We start from the raw sequence: 21,916 nt of genomic DNA on the forward strand, positions 1-21,916 counted from the left end.
ACGGGACTCTCGTACCTTGGTAGGTATACATCTCCGTTACCCGGAATTTTTAATCAACTGGCACCATCCCGGTCCCATAGGTGCCGGATACCAAAGAGTTTCCTGTACTGAGCCCTGTGGAACCCCACTGGAAACAGCCTTCCAGTCACAAAAACACCAGTCGACCATTACCCTTTGTTTCCTGCCACTGAGCCAATTATGGATCCAACCTGCCACTTTCCCTTGACTCCCATGGGCTTTTACTTTTCTGACCAGTCTGCCATGTGGGACCATGTCAAAAGCCTTGCTAAAATCCATGTAGACTACATCAAACACATTACACTCAACAACCCTCCTTGTTACCTCCTCAAAAAATTCAATCAAGTTAGTCAGACATGACCTTCCCTTAACAAATCCATGCTGACTGTCCCTGATTAATCCATGTCTTTCTAAATGAAATGAAGATTTACCCTGTCCCTCAGAATTTTTTCCAATAATTTTCCCACCACCGAGGTTAGGCTGACTGGCCTGTAATTACTCGGTCTATCCCTTTCTCCCTTTTTAAACAACGGTACAATGTTAGCAGTCCTCCAGTCTTCTGGCACCACACATGTAGCCAGAGAGGATTGAAAAATGATGGGTCAGAGCCTTTGCTATTTACTCCCTTGCTTCTCCTAACAGCCTGGGATACATATCTTCTGATTTGGTGATTTATCTACTTTCAAAGATGTTAAACCCCTTAATACTGCCTCTCTTACTATGTTTATCTCATCTAATATTTCACACTCCTCCTCCTTAACTACAATGTCTGCACCGTCCCTCTCTCTTGTGAAGACAGGCGCAAAGTGTTCATCAAGAACCATACCCATATCTTCTGCCTCCACACACAGGTTATCTTTTTGGTCTCTAATAGGCCCCACTCTTTCTTTAGTTATTCTCTTGCTCTTTATGTAATTATAAAACATCTTTGGGTTTTCCTTGCTATTACATAAGAACATAAGAAATAGGAGCAGGAGTAGGCCATTTGGCCCTTTGAGTCTGCTCCGCCATTCAATAAGATCATGGCTGATCTTCTACCTCATCTCCACTTTCCTGCACTATCCCCATACCCCTTGATTCCCTTATTATCCAAAAATCTATCGATCTCTGTCTTGAATATACTCAACGACTGATCCTCTACAGCCCTCTGGGGTAGAGAATTCCAAAGATTCACCACCCTCTGAGTGAAGAAATTTCTCCTCATCTCAGTCTTAAATGGCTGACCCCTTATCCTGAGACTGTGACCCCTGGTTCTAGATTCCCCAGCCAGTGGAAACATCCTCCCTGCATCTACCCTGTCAAGCCCTGTAAGAATTTTGTATGTTTCAATGAGTTCGCCTCTCATTCTTCGAAACTCTAGAGAATATAGGCCTAGTCTACTCAATCTCTTCTCACAGGACAATCCCTCCATCCCAGGAACCAGTCTGGTGAACCTTTGTTGCATTCACTCTATGGCAAGTATATCCTTCCTTAGGTAAGGAGACCAAAACTGTACACAATACTCCAGGTGTGTTCTCACCAGGGCCCACATAATTGCAGTAAGATGTCTTTACTCTTGTATTCAAATCCTCTTGTAATAAAGGCCAATACTTTTTCATGCCCTCTCTTTGCTTTCCTAATTTTCTTTTTAATTTCACTCCTGCACTTTCTGTACTCCTCTGGGCTTTCTGCAGTATTTAGCTCAGCATCTGAAATAAGCTTCCCTTGGCAGTGAGAGACACAAGAGAGGCCACAGAGGATGGCAAGATCAAAAGGGTGGCTGTGAATATGGGTGGGAGAGCTGCTTATGGATAAAACATTCCTGGGTAGATGCCAATGGTTTGGTAGGTGGTTAGTTCTGGTGCCATATATGCAAGTTGTTCTAAGTTTCAAAATGAACATTTTTACTTTTTCTTCACTATAAAATAACCCAGCTCAAATGAAAACAACTTGATACATTTTTCTCTGCAATGACACAATCCACATTATCACAGAAATCACAGAAACCACACAGTGCAGATAGAGGCCATTTCGGCCCATCGAGCCTGCACCGACACATATCCCACCTGATCCCCGTAACCCCTACACCAACACATATCCCACCCTATCCCCGTAACCCCACGTATTTAATCCCCCCAACACTAAGGGTCAATTTATCATAGCCAATCAACCTAACCCGCACATCTTTGGACTGTGGGAGGAAACCGGAGCACCCGGAGTAAACCCACGCAAACACGGGGAGAATGTGCAAACTCCACACAGACAGTCGCCCGAGGCTGGATTCGAACCCGGGTCCCTGGCGCTGAGGCAACAGTGCTAACCACTATGCCACCGTGCTGCCCATACTGTGTACATGATGGCGAATCTGAAAGGAGTGCTGAAAGTGGTTGACAAACCTTTATTGGGTTTTCTCCTGCTACATATTTGTAAACAAATGGAAAAGTGCCAAAATGTTTATTTTATAAACACAGCGCTTTTAACACACCACTCACTGTTGGTTTTTTTATACTCCTCTAGGTTTTCGGCAGTGTTTAGCTCAGTATCTGAAAAAAGCTTCTCTTGAGGGTGAGAGGCCACAGAGGATGGCAAGATCAAACGGGTGGCTGTGAATATGGGTGGGAGAGCTTTATGGATAAAACATTCCTGGGTAGATCCCAATAATTCAATGTGTAACTTGTCAGCAAGTAGAGATGTTCACCACACTCTTTGGAGACTGACCTCGGCCTTGCTAGCTAAGCCTTTAACCGACAGCTGTCTTTTGCAGACGAGCCTTCCCCATCAAGTCACTCACCTCTTAAGCCTTTCAGAAACGTATCCAATTCCTCCTCGATGTCGGAGTCACAGGAGGCCTCCATGTGGTCTAATTAGACAGCGAAAGGTTGAAAACACTTTTCGGCCAAAAGAACAATGTTTACAGTAAAAGGGGAAAATAATCCGAAACGCTCCGTGCGGCTTTTGGTTAAACTCCAGCGCCGCTGACAGGACGCCGCCCCTGGACCAATCAGCACCGATTTCAAATTAAACTTTCGGCTTCCTTCACCATAGAGACATCAGGCTCAGTCGGCGGAGGAGCCACCACGATGGACGCTGGGAGTCGTAGTTCAGCGTGCGGGGGCTCCGTGCTTTTGAGGAAGTCGCGACCGCCGGTGAGAGAAATACAACTCCCAGGAACGCTTGCGAAGGCGGCGCCTGCGCATTTGCCCTCGCCCCGGTCGACGTCGTTTTCTCATTCCCGCCCACTCCTGCCGACCAGTGCCGTTGGCGCCGTGACGTCATGTCGGCATTGGTCATTGGTCGGGCGGAGCGTCAATCAGGAGCGGGGGTCACGCCCACTGACAACGGCTGTCCGTCTCTCTGTGGCACCCGCCTCCCTCTCGCCGCGCGCATGCGTTAACCAACCCCCCCTCCCTCATTCGGCTGGTGCCGCCGCTATGTGGAATAATAACGTTATTGCCGAGCAACAGGAAGGCTGCTGATGTTTGTTAGAGCCTGAGCAGGGCGGCTGCATTGCTAGGGTGAGTCTGCCTCACAGATTTTACAGACATCATAAAGCAAAAGGCTGGGCAGGGCCCATTTGGAGCGGGTTGTACAATTGGAAATGAAATAGCGGTTCTAACGGTTGTCGATTGTGTATAAAATGCCGGTCGGGGGAGGGGGGTGACTGGCTGGCTGACTTTGGAAGCGGCGGCCCCGCACTCACTGCTGACAGGTCGCGGTTCGTTGACTGAGGGGGAGGATTGGTATTTAAAAAATATATATATTTTTAAAATTATATTTTGATGCTCGACGTATGCATTCCCCCCACTTCCCGATGAAACGGCGGGGAGGGGATGGTAGAAAGGAAAGGGAAAAGGCGCTTGAGGTTCAAATGGCAATCCGTTACTAAAAGGCACAGACTTATTTTTATTAATTAATGGTAGAACTGCTACCTACTTTCGCCCCCAATATATCATTCTTTTTGTAAGCTATGTATGTGTTGATCACGTTGGTGCAGTGAATCTATATGGATGTAGTATACAAGTTAGGTCGAGGTTTGATTTTTTTTTTGCACCCCCCCCCCTTTTAATTTCACAGTCATTAAATTTTTTAATAAAAGATTTTGCAAATTTGCGTAGTTGCCTGATATACATATCAGGAGATCCAAATGAACAGCATAGACCCGGTAAATTATCATTGCATTGCATTTTGTTCCTAACAAAAGGAGCTTTGGGTTATACCACTGAATTCCATCTGAAGATCTGCATCAATGTTTTTTTTGGCGACCGTTAGCGATATTTGATTTTTTTTTAAACGGGAATTTTTATAGATAACAGATGTGAGTTTTAAATTCGAATCAGTTATCCTTTAACCGAACCCATTCAGATTGCTCGACAAAATACAGTAGTGCAGTGATAGCAGCTAGCATTGTTGGTAGCGACTATTAGCACATTTCTGGCAGACTGCCAGCAATAGTAGGGGCATGTCAAATCTTATGGCACAGATTTTTCCACAACTTACCATTTTGAAACACCGAACTGTCGTTATTAGATTGTATTGAATGATTGCCCTTTAAAAATGCACTGAATTAGGACAGCGTACATACATTCTTGTAAAACATTCTTTAGAAACGTTTCACAGGAAATGTTTCCCCTTCCTGTACATTCCCTTTCCCGCTAAGGAGTAGGGTCACATGAAACTGGCTGGAGCGTTTCCTTTTTGGCTTTCACTTCAGCAATGTGTTCCTTTCCTGTGTCTCTTCTCTCGAGCCACTTCTCAAGGATGTTGGGCTTAATTCACTTCAGTCAGATATATTTTCAGTATTTTTGACAGTTAAACAATGGATTATTGTGTAGGTTTTATAAAAGGAAGAGGCAAGAAAAAACTGTTAGTCATCATAAAATGGAAGAGAAATTAGAGTAGATTATTTTAGTGTTGGATTTTTTTTGTGAAAAAAATTAACTGGAAGATTACTGAAGACTTCCGTCTGGAGCGAAAGTAGTTGGATGGAACAACCGTTCATTGGATATGGCAATGAAAAACAAGCATGGACTCGGGGTGACCAAAACTGTGTGTTGGGCCACATGTGCCCTGAGCTCTGGCAATCCAGCCAATGAAGCCCAAGCAGCTGAATCTCACTTGCTGGTTTTTCCTGTTTGAATTTTGTGAATCTGGGGGTTTAGAAAAGGCTGTTAAATCCTAAATCAAAACACCAAGATCTGTTTGTATCAACAACTTGAAATATATACAAATTAAAAGTAACACGAATTGAAACTTGCTATATAGAACTCCAGATTCTTGCTGTATGCACCTATGTGGCCCAAGAAGATGAAAAGCTTGGGCACTCCCATAAACTAGACAGTATTGCACACGATTAATGTCTTGTGCATTGTGGAATGAGATCTAGTGCCATTTATTTTTTTTCTTGCTCTTTTCCCCTGATTTGTACTCATAATACATTTAATTAATCCTTATCTCAAAGTAAAAACATTTTAAGTCTGTATTGTTGCCTAGGTTTTTAATTTTGTTTTCAGTTTTTATTTTTAACATCAAAAACCAGGTGAAGGAGGATGCACAAAAGGCCAGAATCAGCAGAAAGAAGGGATGAGAAACAAGAGAGTGAAAAATTTAAATTGGAGGCGTTGGGGGACCAGGAAATAGGAACAGGAATAGGCCACTTGGACCCTTGAGCCTGCTCCGCCATTCAATAAGATCATGGCTGATCTTGGGCTCAAAGCCACTTCCTTGCCTGCTCCCCATAACCCTTCACGCTCTTATTTTGCAAAATTCTGTCTATCTCTGACTTAAATGTATTTAATGACCCAGCCTCCACAGCTCTCTGGGGCAGAGAATTCCACAGATTTATGACCCTCTGAGAGAAGAAATTCTTCCTCGATCTCAGTTCTAAAAGGGCGACCCTTTATTCTGAAACTGTGCCCCCGAGTTCTAGATTTCCCCACGAGGGGAAACATCCTCTCTGCATCTACCTGGTTGAGCTCCCTCAGTATCTTATGTTTCAATAAGATCACCTCTCATTTTTCTAAATTCCAATGAGTATAGGCCCAGCCTGCTCAACCTTTCCTCATAAGTCAACCCCCTCATCTCTGGAATTAACCTAGTGAATCGCCTCTGAACTGCCTCCAATGCAAGTATATCCTCCCTTAAATAAGGAGACCAAAACTGTACACAGTACTCCAGGTGTGGTCTCACCAATACTCTGTTCAATTGTAGCAGGACTTCCCTGCTTTTATACTCCAATCCCTTTGAAATAAAGGCCAAGATTCCATTTGCCTTTTTGATTACTTGCTGTACCTGCATGCTAACCTTTTGTGTTTCATGCACAAGGAACCCCAGGTCCCTCTGAACTGTAGCATTTTGTAATCTCCATTTAAATAATTAATTTGCTTTTTTATTTTTCCTTCCAAAGTGTATAACCTCGCACTTTGCCACATTATACTCCATCTGCCAAATGTTTGCCCACTCACTTAGCCTGTCTATATTGCTTTGCAGATTCTTTGAGTCCTCTGCACAACTTGCTTTCCCACCCATCTTTGTATCATCCGCAAAACTTGGCTACATTACACTCGGTCCCTTCATCCAAGTCATTAATGTAGATTATAAATAGTTGAGGCCCCAGCACTGTGGCACCCCACTAGTTACCATTTGCCAACCGGAAAATTACCCATTTATCCCGACTCTGCTTTCTGTTAGTTAGCCAATTCTCTATCCATGCTAATATATTACCCCTAACTCTGTGAGCTCTTATCTTATCCAGTAACCTTTTATGTGGCACCTTATCGAATGTCTTCTGGAAATCCAAATACACCACATCCACTGGCTTACCCTTATCCACCCTGCTATTTACATCCTCAAAGAACTCCAGCAAACTTGTTAAACATGATTTCCCTTTCATAAAACCATGCTGACGCTGCTTGACTGCATTATGATTTTCCAAATGCCCTGCTACTGCTTCCTTAATGAAGGACTCCAGCATTTTCCCAATGACAGATATTAGGCTAACTGGTCTATAGTTTCCTGCTTTCTGTCTCCCTCCTTTCTTAAATAGGGGTGTTACATTAGCGGTTTTCCAATCTGCTGTGACCTCTCCAGAGTCCAGGGAATTTTGGTATATTGCAACCAATGCATCCACTATCTGCAGCCACTTCTTTTAAGACCTTGGGATGGAGGCCATCTGGTCCAGGGGACTTGTCATCTGTTAGTCCCATTATTTTACCAAGTACTATTTCCTTAGTGATAGTGATTGTCTTTAGTTCCCCCCTCCCTGTGGCCCCTTGATTATTCATTATTGGGAAGTTGTTGGTGTCTTCTACCGTGAAGACAGATACAAAATATTTGTTCAGAGTCTTTGCCATTTTCCTGTTCCCCATTCTCATCCTCTAAGGGACCAACATTTACTTTAGCTACTCTCTTCCTTTTTATATACCTGTAGAAGCTCTTACTATCTGTTTTAATATTTCTTGCCAGTTTACTCTGATAATTCATCTTCTCTTTTTTTAGTCATCCTTTGCTGGTTTTTAAAATTTCCCAATCCTCTGGTCTTCCACCAATCTTGGCAACATTGTATGCCTTCATTTTCAATTTGATACCATCCTTTACTTACCTAGTTAGCCACAGATGGTGCTCCCTTCTCTTAAAATCTTTCTTTCTCACTGGAATATATTTTTGTTGAGAGTTATGAAATATCTCCTTAAATATCCACCACTGCATTTCAACTGTCTTACCCTTTAATTTATATTTCTAGTCCACTTTAGCCAGTTCTGCCCTCATGCCATTGTAATTGCCTTTGTTTAAGATCAGGACACTGGTTTGAGATACTACTTTCTCACCCTCCAACTGAATTTGAAATTCAACCATGCTATGATCACTCTTTCCTAGAGAATCCTTTACCATGAGATCATTTATTAATTCTATCTCATTACACAGTACCAGATCCAAGATAGCCTGCTCCCTGATTGGTTCCATTACATACTGTTCTAGGAAACCATCTCGGATGCACTCTATGAACTCCTCCTCAAGGCTACCATGGCCAATTTGATTTGTCCAATCAATATGGAGATTAAAATCACCCATGCTTATTACCGTACCTTTTTTTACAGGCCTCCATTATTTGTTGGTTTATACTCTGGCCAACTGTATTGCTACTGTTTGGGGGCCTGTAGACTATGCCCACCAGAGACATTTTCCCCTTATTATTTTTAATCTCCAGCCAAACCGATTCTACATCTTGATCTTCTGAGCCAATATCAATTCTCACCACTTTGCTGATCCCATCCTTCACCAACAAAGCCACCCCACCTCCCTTTCCTTTCTGTCTATCCTTCTGAATCGTCAAATTCCCTGGAATATTCAGTTCCCAGCCCTGGTCACCTTGCAACCACGTCTGTAATGACGATCAGATCAAACTCATTTGTATCTATTTGTGCCGTCAACTCATCTATCTTGTTACGAATGCTGCGTGCATTCAGATATAGAGCTTTTAACTTTGTCTTTTTACCATTTCTCCTTGTTTTGGCCCCATTTTCTGTTGCACTCTTATTTTTTTAAACATTCTGTCCCTTCCCGTCACACTCTGGTTATTATTTCCCCCCTCTCTATCCTGCTCTATTGCTTTCTCAATTCTCATCGATTTTTTTAATTCCCGCTCACCTGGATCCTCCTCCCCACCATTTAGTTTAAAGCCCTCTCTATAGTCCTAGTTATTCGATTCGCCGGGACTCTAGCCCCAGCATGGTTCACAGATAGATTGTGAGGAACAGAGTTTTGGCTGAGCTGAAGTTTAAGAAGGGTGGAGGATGTGAAGCCCGCCAGGAGAACATTAAAATTGTCAAGGAGGTAAAACATAGAAAAATAGGAGCAGGAGTAGGCCCTTCGAGCCTGCTCCGCCATTCAATATGATCATGGCTGATCCTCTACCTCAATACCATATTCCCACTCTCTCCCCATACCCCTTGATGCCTTTTGTGTCGAGAAATCTATCTATCTCCTTCTTAACATAGCCCTCTGGGGTAGAGAATTCCACAGGTTCACCACCCTCTGAGTGAAGAAATTTCTCCTCATCTCAGTCCTAAATGTCCTACCCTGTATCATGAGACTGTGACCCCTTGTTCTAGACCCCCCCCAGCCAGGGGAAACATCCTCCCTGCATCCAGTCTGTCTAGCCCTGTCAGAATTTTATACGTTTCAATGAAATCCCCTCTCATTCTTCTAAACTCTAGTGAATACAGGCCTAGTCGACCCAATCTCTCCTCATACGACAGTCCTGCCATCCCAGGAACCAGTCTGGTGAATCTTCGCTGCACTCCCTCTATGGCAAGTATATCCTTTCTTGGGTAAGGAGACCAAAACTGCACACAATACTCCAGGTGTGCTCTCACCAAGGCCCTGTATAACTGTAGTAAGACAAAAGGCATGGATAAGGATTTCAGTGGTGAATGAACTGAAGCTGTATGCAGTGTATCCATTTTATTAACATAGCTGTAGTCATTATCAAGACTCTTAAACATCTATTCGAACATCCTGCAGACATGATTTTTGGTCAGAAAACAATGGATAATTTGGGGATTTTTTTTCTCAAACTTGGTAGGAAATCAGTTTTTACTCATTCACCACCCAAAAAAATGGGGATTTATTAGTGGTAATAACTGATTTTAAAGGCCCCTTGCTCAGAGCGACATGTAGACTTATTCCAGACTTTTGTTGATGCTACAGTTGTTAGGGAGTGAATTGTGGAAGACTGTTTCCAATATACTCCTTGCCTGTAGGAGCCTATCGTTTTATAATTCATGTGGGAAAAGTTTTATTCCAAAAAAAAAAGTAAATGACCATGTATTATTTTTGTCTGTTAACTAGACTGATGACATATGTATTGCCCAGACAGCTTAATTAAGATTCTGAATGAGCAGGATTTCATTCAACATCATAGTAGTTGATTGGTGTACAATATCACGAATTCATATTTAATTAGGAAATTATACCATTTTTGTTAACATGGTGCATTCCATTAATCGGTAGAATACTTAGTAAACAAGGATCTAGATTGCATAGAGGTTTGAAAAATTATACTTTCCATAGATTATAGAAACATAGAAGATAGGAGCAGGAGTAGGCCATTCGGCCCTTCGTGCCTGCTCTGCCATTCAATGAGATCATGGCTGATCATCCAAATTCAGCACCCTGTCCCTGCCTTCTCCCCATATCCCTTGATCCCTTTAGCCTCAAGAAATATATCCAACTCTTTCTTGAATATATTTAATGAACTGGCCTCCACCGCCCTCTGTGGCAGAGAATTCCACAGGTTCACCACTCTCTGGGTGAAGAAATTCCTCCTCATTTCAGTCCTAAATGGCTTACCCCTTATCCTTAGACTATGACCCCTGGTTCTGGACTCCCCGGCCATCAGAAACATCCTTCCTGCATCTAGTCTGTCCAGACCTGACAGAATTTTATAGGTTTCGATGAGATCCCCTCTCAACCTTCTAAACTCCAGTGAGTATAAGCCCAATTGACACAATCTCTCCTCGTACGTCATTCCTGCCATCCCAGGTATCAGCCTGGTGAATCTTCGCTGCACTCCCTCCATGGCAAGAACGTCCTTCCTCAGGTAAGGTGACCAAAACTGCACACAATACTCAAGGTGTGGTCTCACCAAGGCCCTGTACAACTGCAGCAAGACATCCTTGTTCTTGTACTCGAACCCTCTTGCTACGAAGGCCAACATACCATTTGCCTTCTTAACCGCCTGCTGCACCTGCATGCTTACCTTCAGCGACTGGTGCACAATAACACCCAGGTCTCTTTGCACTTCCCCTTCTCCCAATCTATTGCCATTCAAATAATAATCTGCCTTCCTGTTTTTGCCACCAAAGTGGATAACCTCACATTTATCCACATTATAGTGCATTTGCCATGTTTCTGTCCAAATCGTACTGGAGTTTCATGACATCCTCCTCACAGCATACCCTCCCACCCAGTTTTGTGTCGTCTGCAAATTTGGAGATATTACATCCAATTCCCTCGTCCAGATCATTAATATATATTGTGAACAGCTGGGGTCCTAGGACCGATCCTTGCCGTACCCCACTAGTCACTGCCTGCCACTCGGAAAATGACCCGTTTATTCTAACTCTTTGCTTTCTGTCCGCCAACCAGTTCTCTATCCAAGTCAATACCTTGCCCCCAATCCCATGTGCCTTAATTTTGCACGCTAACCTCTTATGCGGGACCTTATCGAAAGCCTTCTGAAAGTCCAAATACACCACATCCACTGGTTCTCCCTTATCTATTTTACCAGTTACATCCTCAAAAAATTCCAGTAGATTAGTCGAGCATGATTTACCTTTTGTAAATCCATGTTGACTTTGTCCGATCCTGTCACTGCTTTCCAAGTGCTCTGCTATTACATCTTTTATAATGGACTCTAGCATTTTCCCCACTACCAATGTCAGGCTTCCCCGCTTTTTCTCTGCCACCTTTTTTGAATAGTGGGGTAACATTAGCTACCCTCCAATCCATGGGTACTGTTCCAGAGTCTATTGAGTTCTGGAAGATGACCAGCAATGCATCTACTATTTCTAGGGCCACTTCCTTAAGTACCCTGGGATGTAGATTATCAGGCCCTGGGGATTTATCGGCCTTCAGTCCCATCAATTTTCCTAACACCATTTCCCTACAAATACTGATATCTTTCAGTTCCACCCTTTCATCAGACCCTATGTTCTGCGGTATTTCTGGGAGGTTATTTATGTCCTCCTTTGTGAAGACAGAACCAAAATATGTATTTAGTTGGTCTGCCATTTCTTTGCTCCCCATTATAAATTCCCCCGATTCTGACTGCAAGGGACCTACGCTTGACTTCACCAATCTTTTCCTCTTTACATATCTATAAAAGCTTTTACAGTCAGTTTTTATGTTCCCTGAAAGCTTACTCTCATATTCTATTTTCCCCTTCTTAATTAATCCCTTTGTCCTCCTTTGTTGAATCCTAAACTGCTCCCAATCCTCAGGATTATTGCTTTTTTGGGCCAATTTGTATGTCCTCTCCTTGGATCTTATGCTATCCCTAATTTCCCTTGTTAGCCACAGTTGAGTCACCTTTTGTTTTATTTTTATGCCAAACTGGGATGAACAACTTCTGTAGTTCATCCATAAGCAAACCATTTCCTCTGAGCACAGTATTGTGTTTGAATTGGTACCACTGCAAGATTTTGATTGCTACCAATCTGATACATCATTGGTAGTGGCAGCATAGATGAAAAAAAAGTAAAGAAGTTTAGTAATTTTTCTCAGTTTGAAGGAAAATTTTAATTTAGATGGTGGAAAGGGAGAGAAAAATTGTTTACCAATCAGTGCCTGTAGATACTTTTGTGTCTATCTTGTAAATTTAATACACAGCTAAATACTAATGTAATGTTTGATTTTAATAAGAACATAAGAAATAGGAGCAGGAGTAGGCCAATCGGCCCCTCGAGCCTGCTCCGCCATTCAATAAGATCATGGCTGATCTGATCCTAACCGCCAATCCACTATGACAGGACTATCTCCTGAATCTAACAGAATTAGACACACGAAACAGGAGCAGGATCAGGCTACACGGCCCCTGGGCACGCTCCGCTACCCACAGGGCCATGACCGATCCGAACCTAGACTCATGTCCAAATTCCTGCCCGCTCCCCGTAACCCTTAATTCCCTTTTCTTCTAGGAAACTATCTATTTCTGTTTTAAATTTATGTAATGATGTAGCTTCGACAGCTTTTTGGGGCAGCATATTCCATGGACCTACCACCCTCTGAGTGAAGTAGTTCCTCCTCATCTCAGTTTCTGTTCTGTCAGCCTGAATAAACCATTTATCCACAGGGGTTACACCTAAAATAATACACTTTCAGTTTTTTAATATTTAATGTTTGTATTCTAGAACTGAATGTACATTTGAAAACTTCTATACCTAAGCCAATAAATTCTAAGTGCCCACAAAATTCTGTCATCAAACCTTTCAGAAACTCGGGTTTTAGTTAAAATTTTGAAAATAGTTACATTATTCACATAACTTATATTTTCAATTGCATGGTATTTTAGTTATATCAACGATTTAGATGGTTGGAAACATAGAAACATAGAAGATAGGAGCAGGAGTAGGCCATTCAGCCCCTTGAGCCTGCTCCGCCATTCAATGCGATCATGGCTGATCATCCAAGTTCAGTACCCCGGTCCCTGCTTTCTCCCCATACCCCTTGATCCCTTTAGCCTTAAGAAATATATCCAACTCCTTCTTGAATATATTTAATGTATTGGCCTCGACTGCCTTCTGTGGTAGAGAATTCCACAGGTTCACCACTCTCTGGGTGAAGAAATTCCTCCTCATCTCTGTCCTAAAAGGCCTACCCCTTATCCTTAGACTGTGACCCCTGGTTCTGGACTCCCCGAACATCGGGAACATCCTCCCTGCATCTAGTCTGTCCAGTCCTGCCAGAATTTTAAAAGTTTCAATGAGATCCCCTCTCGTTCTTCTAAAGTCCAGCGAGTATAAGCCCAATCGACCCAATCTCTTCTCATACGTCATTCCTACCATCCCAGGTATCAGCCTGGTGAATCTTTGCTGAACTCCTTCCATGGCAAGAACATCCTTCCTCGGATAAGGCGACCAAAACTGCACACAATACTCAAGATGTGGTCTCACCAAGGCCCTGTACAACTGCAGCAAGCAGCCATGAGAACTAGAAATCTCAGTAGCCCAGTCTCTCCTCCTATTACTATTGCATATTGGTAATATATCCTATAAGTGCTGACTAAAAAGGACCTCCATAAATTGTAACTACTGAGTGAAAAGATCATGCATGGCAGATATTTGTTTAAAAGTGGGTTATTATTATAAAGGTCCCTTTACCTGATAGCTACAAGATTCAACCAGCTGTATGGCACTGTTATAATTCAGACTTTTAAAACACTGTTTTATCATTCAGATGCCCTGATGACAGTTTCTATAAGTGGACTGTGTTTCTTGCAATCTAAAATCTACAGCTTTTGCTGTCTGCCCTTGCAGAGATAATATAGCCTAGGTCCAACAATTAACTCTGATTGCAGTAAATTGGAGCCAAAGGAAATTACAGTATGAATGACAGTAGATGTTACACTATAAAGTAGATGTGTGTGGGCAACTAATGCAATATGTTTACACTTAAATAATATATAGAATTTAAGACATTAGACATCTACTAGTAAACACAGGCAGTATCTTTAAATACACCACAGAGAATACAATAAAGAAATAATTTTTAATTTTATTCCTTTCATGACCTCAGGATGTCTTGTAGTGCTTCTCTGTCAATTTCTGCCAAGTACATTTGAAGTGTAATCACCGTTGTAGGGAAATTTGGCAACCAATTTGCACACAGCAAGGTCCCACAAACAGCAATCAGATAATTTGTTTCAGTAATGTTGGTTGAGGAATAACTATTGCACTGGGAGAATTTGCCCATGTCTTCAAATAGTGCCATGGGATCTTTTGCATCCACCTGAGAAGGCAGATATGGCCTTGGTTTAATATCTCATCTGAAAGATAGGACTTCTGACCATGCAGCACTCCCGCAGTACTGTACTGAAGTGTCAGCCTAGATTTTGTGCTCAGGTCTCTAGTGAGGCTTGAACCCACCGCCTTCTCACTTGCAGGCGAGAGTACTACCACAGAACCAGGGCTGATTGAGTTCACTGCTTATTCAGTTTATTCTTGCAGTGTCTTGAAATAAAAGCAATTATGCACTAGAGTTTCAGGTGAAATACATGAGCTGATCTCTCATGACACTCTGAACAGCCTTCAGAAGTTCAGTAAGAACTGAAGAACCACAGATAGGCGTTGACTTTTATCCCAGTTCAATTGAAGGTGGAAAATGCTATGAAGGAAAACAGTTTAAGTAATATAAAAACATGCATCCTGGTAATGATATTGCCCTCTGACATAACGCAGACACCTTTGTTGCGGAATCAGAACTCCCCACATATGACTTTCACATATGCATACCAGCAAGTCATTTTTAACTTATGACAGCAATTGGAAAACATCAACCTATAACAAACTGCTTATAAATAAAGTCCCAAGCAAGATCCATTTGGTAGATGTTGCAGGATATGTGATTTTGCATTGCTATAATATCACATTCTTTTAAATGCTTTGAAATATAGGCCAGAGGCTCAATCTTTCCATTACAGTAATTGAAAACCCAGCACAAAATCATTCACATTCAAAACACAGGACCAGGTGTCAACACAGAAAGCTGCTATTGTCACTCTTAAGGATAGATATCTCTTTTACAACATCAAAGCCCAACTGATCCCTTTGAAATGGAAAAGAAAGTCATCTTTACAGCCCTAATTTGGGGAAAACTAATTTTTTGCATTTAATTGTAAATATTAATGTTATGATTTGTGATGGGCAATTATTCTTCATCTGGGCTATCTGAAGAGTAGTTGTAGTTTAGGATGTTTGCTTAAAAAAATAAGAAGCTCAGGTTTGTAAAAGAAAGAAAAAGAAAAGAAAGACTTGCATTTCTATCGCGCCTTTCACGACCACCGAACGTCTCAAAGCGCTTCACAGCCAATGGAGTACTTTTGAAGTGTAGTCACTGTTGTAATGTGGGAAACGCGGCAGCCAATTTGCACACAGCAAACTCTCAAACAGCAATGTGATAATGACCAGATAATCTGTCTGTGATGTTGGTTGAGGGATTAATATTGGCCAGGACACTGGGGATAACTCCCCTGCTCTTCTTCGAAATAGTGCCGTGGGATCTTTTACGTCGACCTGAGAGAGCAGACATAGCCTCGGTTTAACGTCTCATCCGACAGTGCAGCACTCCCTCAGCACTGCACTGGAGTGTCAGCCTAGCTTTGTGCTCAAGTCCCTGGAGTGGGACTTGAACCCACAACCTTCTGACTCAGAGGCGTGTGTGCTACCAACTGAGCCACAGCTGACACTATAAAAGGAAAACAATGTTTGCAGCTAGATATTCAGATAAGAGATGGGTGATGTAGCAAGGCTGATTTCAGCTATATATGTCTAGTTTGATGAATTGGAGAATGTGTTCTTGCATTTCACAAATCTGTTTTAGCCATGTACGTTCTTCTGTTAATTTTTATAATTAAGAAATCTATTCAGTGCAATGATGAATAAACTTAATGAAGTCCTATCTTCCACAAAGCTTGTACAATTTCCTGCAAGGTATGAAGGTAGGGGAGGAGGATAGGTGCATCAGCATGTGCAGGCCTTGATCTGCAACATTGGCTTTTTTTTGGATGTTAAGATCTCAAGCTTGAGTTGGTCTGGACCCTGGAATGTGGTACTGTGTGGGAGGGAGGGAGATAGCTGAGCAATTGGAAGAAGGATCGATAAGCTTATAATGTTTTGAATCGTGAACTTTTTATTGTTTTAATTGTGTGACTGTTTTAGGAGTATATCCTGGATGTGCAGCTGTGTCAGAGAATTGTTTTCACTGCAATGTGATTGGATCAAGTATGTTTTGCTAAATGTTTTGTTATTGGGAAGAATGAACAATTTGTGTAGTATATTTGGTGCATGACCAATAACTGCTACTAGGGTGCAAAAAATGTTCACTGTATGTCAGGTTACTTTATTTCTCAATTGTACAAATGTCAGCTTTTAGGCTATGGAGATTGTGTGGAACATCTCGTATGCAAAGTACTGGAGAATATTTTAGAAGCTATTGTAATTTGATAGCTGAGCCATTATTTTATCATTAAATAAGCATATTAAGCATCTTATGGCCATTAAAAAATGGAACATCTTATTGAATCTGGATTTCTTTAATTTGAGTGTGGAGTGGGACAAAATCCCTTTAGTCCTTTAGTTGCAGCATCCATATTGATTAGATGGTGATTCTGCTGTCTACTGGGAACCACAGTAAATACACTGATGAGGTTACTGGCAATTCTGTTCTAATTGCCCACTAAGAGATATTTGACCTAAATTGATACTTCGATTCTTCCCCCCCCCTCTTCTCTCTCATCCCTCCTTTTGGGAAGAACATGAGAGGAAGGCCATTCAGACCATACCAGCTGATCTATACAGCATGAACTAATAATATTCCCCAAAATAGCATATATCTACACCTGCTTTCAAAGCCGAAAAGCCTATATTTGTCCAGTATTTCCTGGTAACTCAACCCTCTAGTGCAAAGTATTACTTTTGTGACTCTTCTCTACCTCTCTTTCCTCCTTTAAGATGCTCCTTAAAACCTACCTCTTTGACCAAGCTTTTGGTCATCTGCCCTAATTTCTCCTTATGTGGCTCGGTGTCAAATTTTTTGTCTTGTAATACTCCTGTGAAGCGCCTTGGGACGCTTTACTACGTTAAAGGCGCTATATAAATACTTGTTGTTGTTGTTTAAATGTCTTCCGGTAACTGGAATCGGACAGAAGAGTTCGATGAGTCTATCCAGAGTACTATGTATTTTAAGCATAACTTTCTCCAACTTGTACTCTACTGTTTTGCTTTATAGTTCAGCATTCTATTTGTTTTGTTGATTGCTGCTTGGCAATATCACTCGAGCTCGTTCAACTTAATTTTTCACTGTTTTATCACCACTCATTGAGTTCTTACATAACCAATTTTTCTTCCACTGTGCAGTAATTTATCTATGTTAAATTTCATTTGTTGAAATTAAAACATAGAACCTCACAGGTAATCATAGAAACATAGAAGATAGGAGCAGGAGTAGGCCATTCGGCCCCTCAAGCCTGTTCCAGCATTTAATGAGATCATGGCTGATCATTCAAATTCAGTACCCTGTCCCTGCTTTCTCCCCATATCCCTTGATCCCTTTAGCCTTAAGAAATATATCTAACTCCTTCTTGAATATATTTAATGAATGGGCCTCAACTGCCTTCTGTGGTAGAGAATTCCACAGGTTCACCACTCTCTGGGTGAAGAAATTCCTCCTCATCTCAGTCCTAAATGGCTTACCCCTTTTCCTTAGACTGTGACCCCTGGTTCTGGACTCCCCCGCCATCGGTTAAATTTTTATAAGTTTCAGTGAGATCCCCTCTCATTCTTCTAAACTCCAGCGTGTATAAGCCCAATCGACCCAATCTCTCCTCATACGTCATTCCTGCCATCCCAGGGATCAGTCTGGTGAATCTTCGCTGCACTCCCTCCGTGGCAAGAACATCCTTCCTCAGATAAGGCGACCAAAACTGCACACAATACTCAAGGTGTGGTCTCACCAAGGCCCTGTACAACTGCAGCAAGACATCCTTGTTCCTGTACTCAAACCCTCTCGCTACGAAGGCCAACATACCATTTGCCTTCTTAACCGCCTGCTGCACCTGCATACTTACCTTCAGCAACTGGTGCACAAGGACACCCAGGTCTCGTTGCACTTCCCCTTCTCCCAATCTATTGCTGTTCAGATAATAATCTGCCTTCCTGTTTTTGCCATCAAAGTGGATAACCTCACATTTATCCACATTGGGCAGATGCAGTATAATCACCCAACCTGTCCAAATCATACTGGAGTTTCTCTGCATCCTCCTCACAGCACACACGCCCACCCAGCTTTGTGTCGTCTGCAAACTTGGAGATATTACATCTAGTTCCCTCGTCGAGATCATTAATATATATTGTGAATAGCTGGGGTCCTAGGACCGATCCCTGCCGTACCCCACTAGTCACTGTCTGCCACTTGGAAAAAGACCCGTTTATTCCAACTCTTTGCTTCCTGTCTGCCAACCAGTTCTCTATCCAAGTCAGTACCTTGCCCCCAATCCCATGTGCTGTAACTTTACACGCTAATCTCTTATGTGGGACCTTATCGAAAGCCTTCTGAAAGTCCAAATACACCACATCCACTGGTTCTCCCTTCTCTATTCTACCAGTTACATCCTCAAAAAATTCCAGTAGATTAATCAAGCACGATTTACCTTTTGTAAATCCATGTTGACTTTGTCCGATCATGTCACTGTTTTCCAAGTGCTCTGCTATTACATCTTTTATAATGGACTCTAGCATTTTCCCCACCACCGATGTCAGGCTTACCGGTCTATAATTCCCCATTTTCTCTCTACCACCTTTTTTGAATAGTGGGGTAACATTAGCTACCCTCCAATCCATGGGAACTGTTCCAGAGTCTATAGAATTTTGGAAGATGACCAGCAATGCATCTACTATTTCTAGGGCCACTTCCTTAAGTACCCTGGGATGTAGATTATCAGGCCCTGGGGATTTATTGGCCTTCAATCCCATCAATTTCTCTAACCCCATTTCCCTACAAATACTGATTTCATTCAGTTCCTCCCTCTCATTAGACCCTATGTTCCCCGATATCTCTGGGAGGTTATTTGTGTCCTCCTTTGTGAAGACAGAACCAAAGTATGTATTTAATTGGTCTGCCATTTCTTTGTTCTCCAATATAAATTCCCCTGATTCTGACTGCAATAATCTCTGGATTGTTACCTGAGCCAGGCGCAATTTAGCACAGAGACAAACAGATTAGAACGTTAAATACGTGACTGCAAGAGTGGTGTGGGAGGCAGGGATTTCGATTCATGGGGCACTGGCACCAGTACTGGGGAAAGAGGGGGCTCCACTTAAACCAGGCTGGGACCAGTGTCCTGTGAATCGAATAACTAGGACGGTAGATAGGGCTTTAAACTAATGAAGGGGGGTGGGAGGATTCAGGAAAGGGTAAATTTCAAAAGCAGTAAGAGAATTGTCAAGGCTGTAGAGCAGATTTGAGTTAAAAATAAGAAGTGTGTCAGGAAGGGACAGAGAGCTCATCAAAGGTAATAGGGCACTCATGACTAAGGTGACATCAGGGGAAAATAGAAAAAAGTTAAAGCTAAAAGCACTATATCGGCGCAAAACAGTGGCAACAAAATACTGTAGATGAATTAATAGCAGGTAGAAATAAATGGGTTTGATCGAATAGCCATTACAGAGACGTTGCAGAGTGACCAAGGCTAGGAACTAAATATTCATAAGAACTTAACATAAGCAATAGGAGCAGGAGTAGGCCATTTGGCCCTTCGAGCCTGCTCCGCCATTCAATAAGATCATGGCTGATTTTCTACCTCAACTCCACCTTCCTGTACTATCCCCATATCCCTTAATTCTCTTCGTTCCCAAAAATTTATCGACTTCTGTCTTGAATATACTTAACGACTGAGTATCCACAGCTCTCTGGGGGTAGAGAATTCCAAAGATTCACAACCCTTTGAAAAAATTTCTCCCCTTCTCAGTCGTAAATGGCCTACTCTGTGTTCTAGATTCCCCAGCCAGGGGAAACATTTTCCCAGCATTAACCCTGTTAAGCCCCTTAAGAATTTTATATGTTTCAATTAGATCTCCTCTCATTCTTCTAAACTCCTAAGGAATATAGTCCTTGTCTACTCAATCTTTCCTCATAGGGCAATCCCCTCATCCCAGGAACCAGTCTAGAGAACTTTTGCTGCACTCCCTCTAAGGCAAGTACAGGAAACTCTTTGGTATCCGGCACCGACGGGACCGGGATGGTGCCGGTTGATGAAAAATTCCAGATGACTGAGAGGGTTATCTACCGAGGCTATTTTTAACAAACAAAAATTTAAAAAAATCAAGGAATGTGCAGTATACAGTAATTGGGTACTCACCTACAGAATGTTGTGTTAAATGGATGGTGGAAGATGCTTGATTAAGTACAGTACTGCCAGTTGAAGGTAATCCATAACTCTTTAATTACTTAACAGTAAAACAAAACTTATACAGTAAACAGAAAAATGGCAGATCGGAAGAGACTACTGGCAGCGCGGGAGAGTCAAACTCCTGTTATTGAGGTGTTCGGACTTTGGACAGCACCAAGAAGCCGAGTAGTGGCAGTTTGGAGAACTACCCCCACTGACTAACTTGGCCACCACGGGAGACTCAGACTCGGCAACATTGCCGGTTATTGAGGTGGTGTTTTCAGAGTATGAATTTTGCTGGTTAATAGAGAATTCCGGATATTAGAGAATTTAGGTGCCGTTTAAATGAGCGTTTCCTGTATGTCTTTCCTTAGGTAAGGATACCAGAACTCCAGGTGTGGTCTTATCAATGCCCTGTATAATTGTATTAAGACTTATTTACTCTTTTATACTCTAGTCCCTTTGTAACAAAAGCATACATGCCATTTGATTTCCTAATTGCTTGCTGTTCCAAGATACTTGACTTTTAGAAGCGATAGGCAAAATGGAAAAGGCGGGTGGGTAGCCCTGCTAATAAACGATGGGAAAACGACAGTAGAAAGAGAGGATCGTGGCTCAGAAAATCAAAATGTAGAATTACTTTGGGTGAAGCTGAGGGGCAGAAAACACTGGTGGGAGTAGTTTATAGACCACCTAACAGTAATAGTAGTCGGGCACAGAATAAATCAGGACATTAGAGATGCATGTAACAAGGGTAATACATTATTCATGGACTTTAATCTTCATATAGACTGGGCAAACCAAATTTGCAGTAATCGTATAGAGGACGAGTTCATGGAATGCATGCAAGATAGTTTTCGAGATCAGTATGCGACCTTGTCGTAAAAGAGCATCTGCGGAAGAGTGATCATAATATGATAGAATTTTATATTGAGTTTGAGAGTGATTTTAGTTAAGTCCGAAACTAGGGTCTTAAATCTGAACAAAGCAAACCTACGTTAGGTCTGAGCGGCGAATTGGTTAAGGTAGATGGGAAACTAGATTAAAAGATATGACGGTAGATAAGCAATGGCAAACATTTAAAGAAATGTTTCATAATTCGCAACGAATATACATTCCCTTAAGGAATAAAAACCCCGCAAGAAAAGTGGCCCAACCGTGGCTAACGAGAAGTTAAAGACAGTATTAGATTAAAGGAAGTGACTTATAATGTTGCCAAAAAGAGTAGCAAGACTGAGGATTGGGACGATTTTAGAATTC

At 42.0% G+C, this 21,916-nt stretch overlaps 2 protein-coding genes across 17 annotated transcripts in view; one reads left to right on the plus strand and one right to left on the minus strand.

Annotated features, from left to right (window-relative positions):
• The window catches only part of sdccag8 (SHH signaling and ciliogenesis regulator sdccag8), a 414,689-nt gene extending 411,561 nt beyond the window's left edge, over positions 1–3,128 (minus strand). For 3 of the 9 annotated variants that reach the window (XM_085979869.1, XM_085979861.1, XM_085979871.1), the window contains exon 1: positions 2,789–3,125. In XM_085979869.1, the coding sequence (XP_085835995.1) occupies positions 2,789–2,852 (64 nt within the window). In that variant the 5' untranslated portion in view covers positions 2,853–3,125. Of the gene's footprint in view, positions 1–2,788 lie in introns of all 9 variants that reach the window. The other 6 variants (XM_085979875.1, XM_085979888.1, XM_085979883.1 and 3 more) reach the window with 3 other exon arrangements.
• A 276-nt stretch (positions 3,129–3,404) lies between these two features.
• cep170aa (centrosomal protein 170Aa) overlaps positions 3,405–21,916 on the plus strand; it is a 189,922-nt gene continuing 171,410 nt past the window's right edge. For all 8 annotated transcript variants that reach the window (XM_085979899.1, XM_085979915.1, XM_085979910.1 and 5 more), the window contains exon 1: positions 3,405–3,512. The gene's annotated coding sequence lies outside the window, so the exon portion shown is untranslated. The remainder of the gene's footprint in view (positions 3,513–21,916) is intronic.

Source organism: Somniosus microcephalus, chromosome 3, assembly GCF_052327205.1.
Source record: "Somniosus microcephalus isolate GS21.2 chromosome 3, FLI_Smic_1.0, whole genome shotgun sequence".
NCBI lineage: Eukaryota > Metazoa > Chordata > Chondrichthyes > Squaliformes > Somniosidae > Somniosus > Somniosus microcephalus.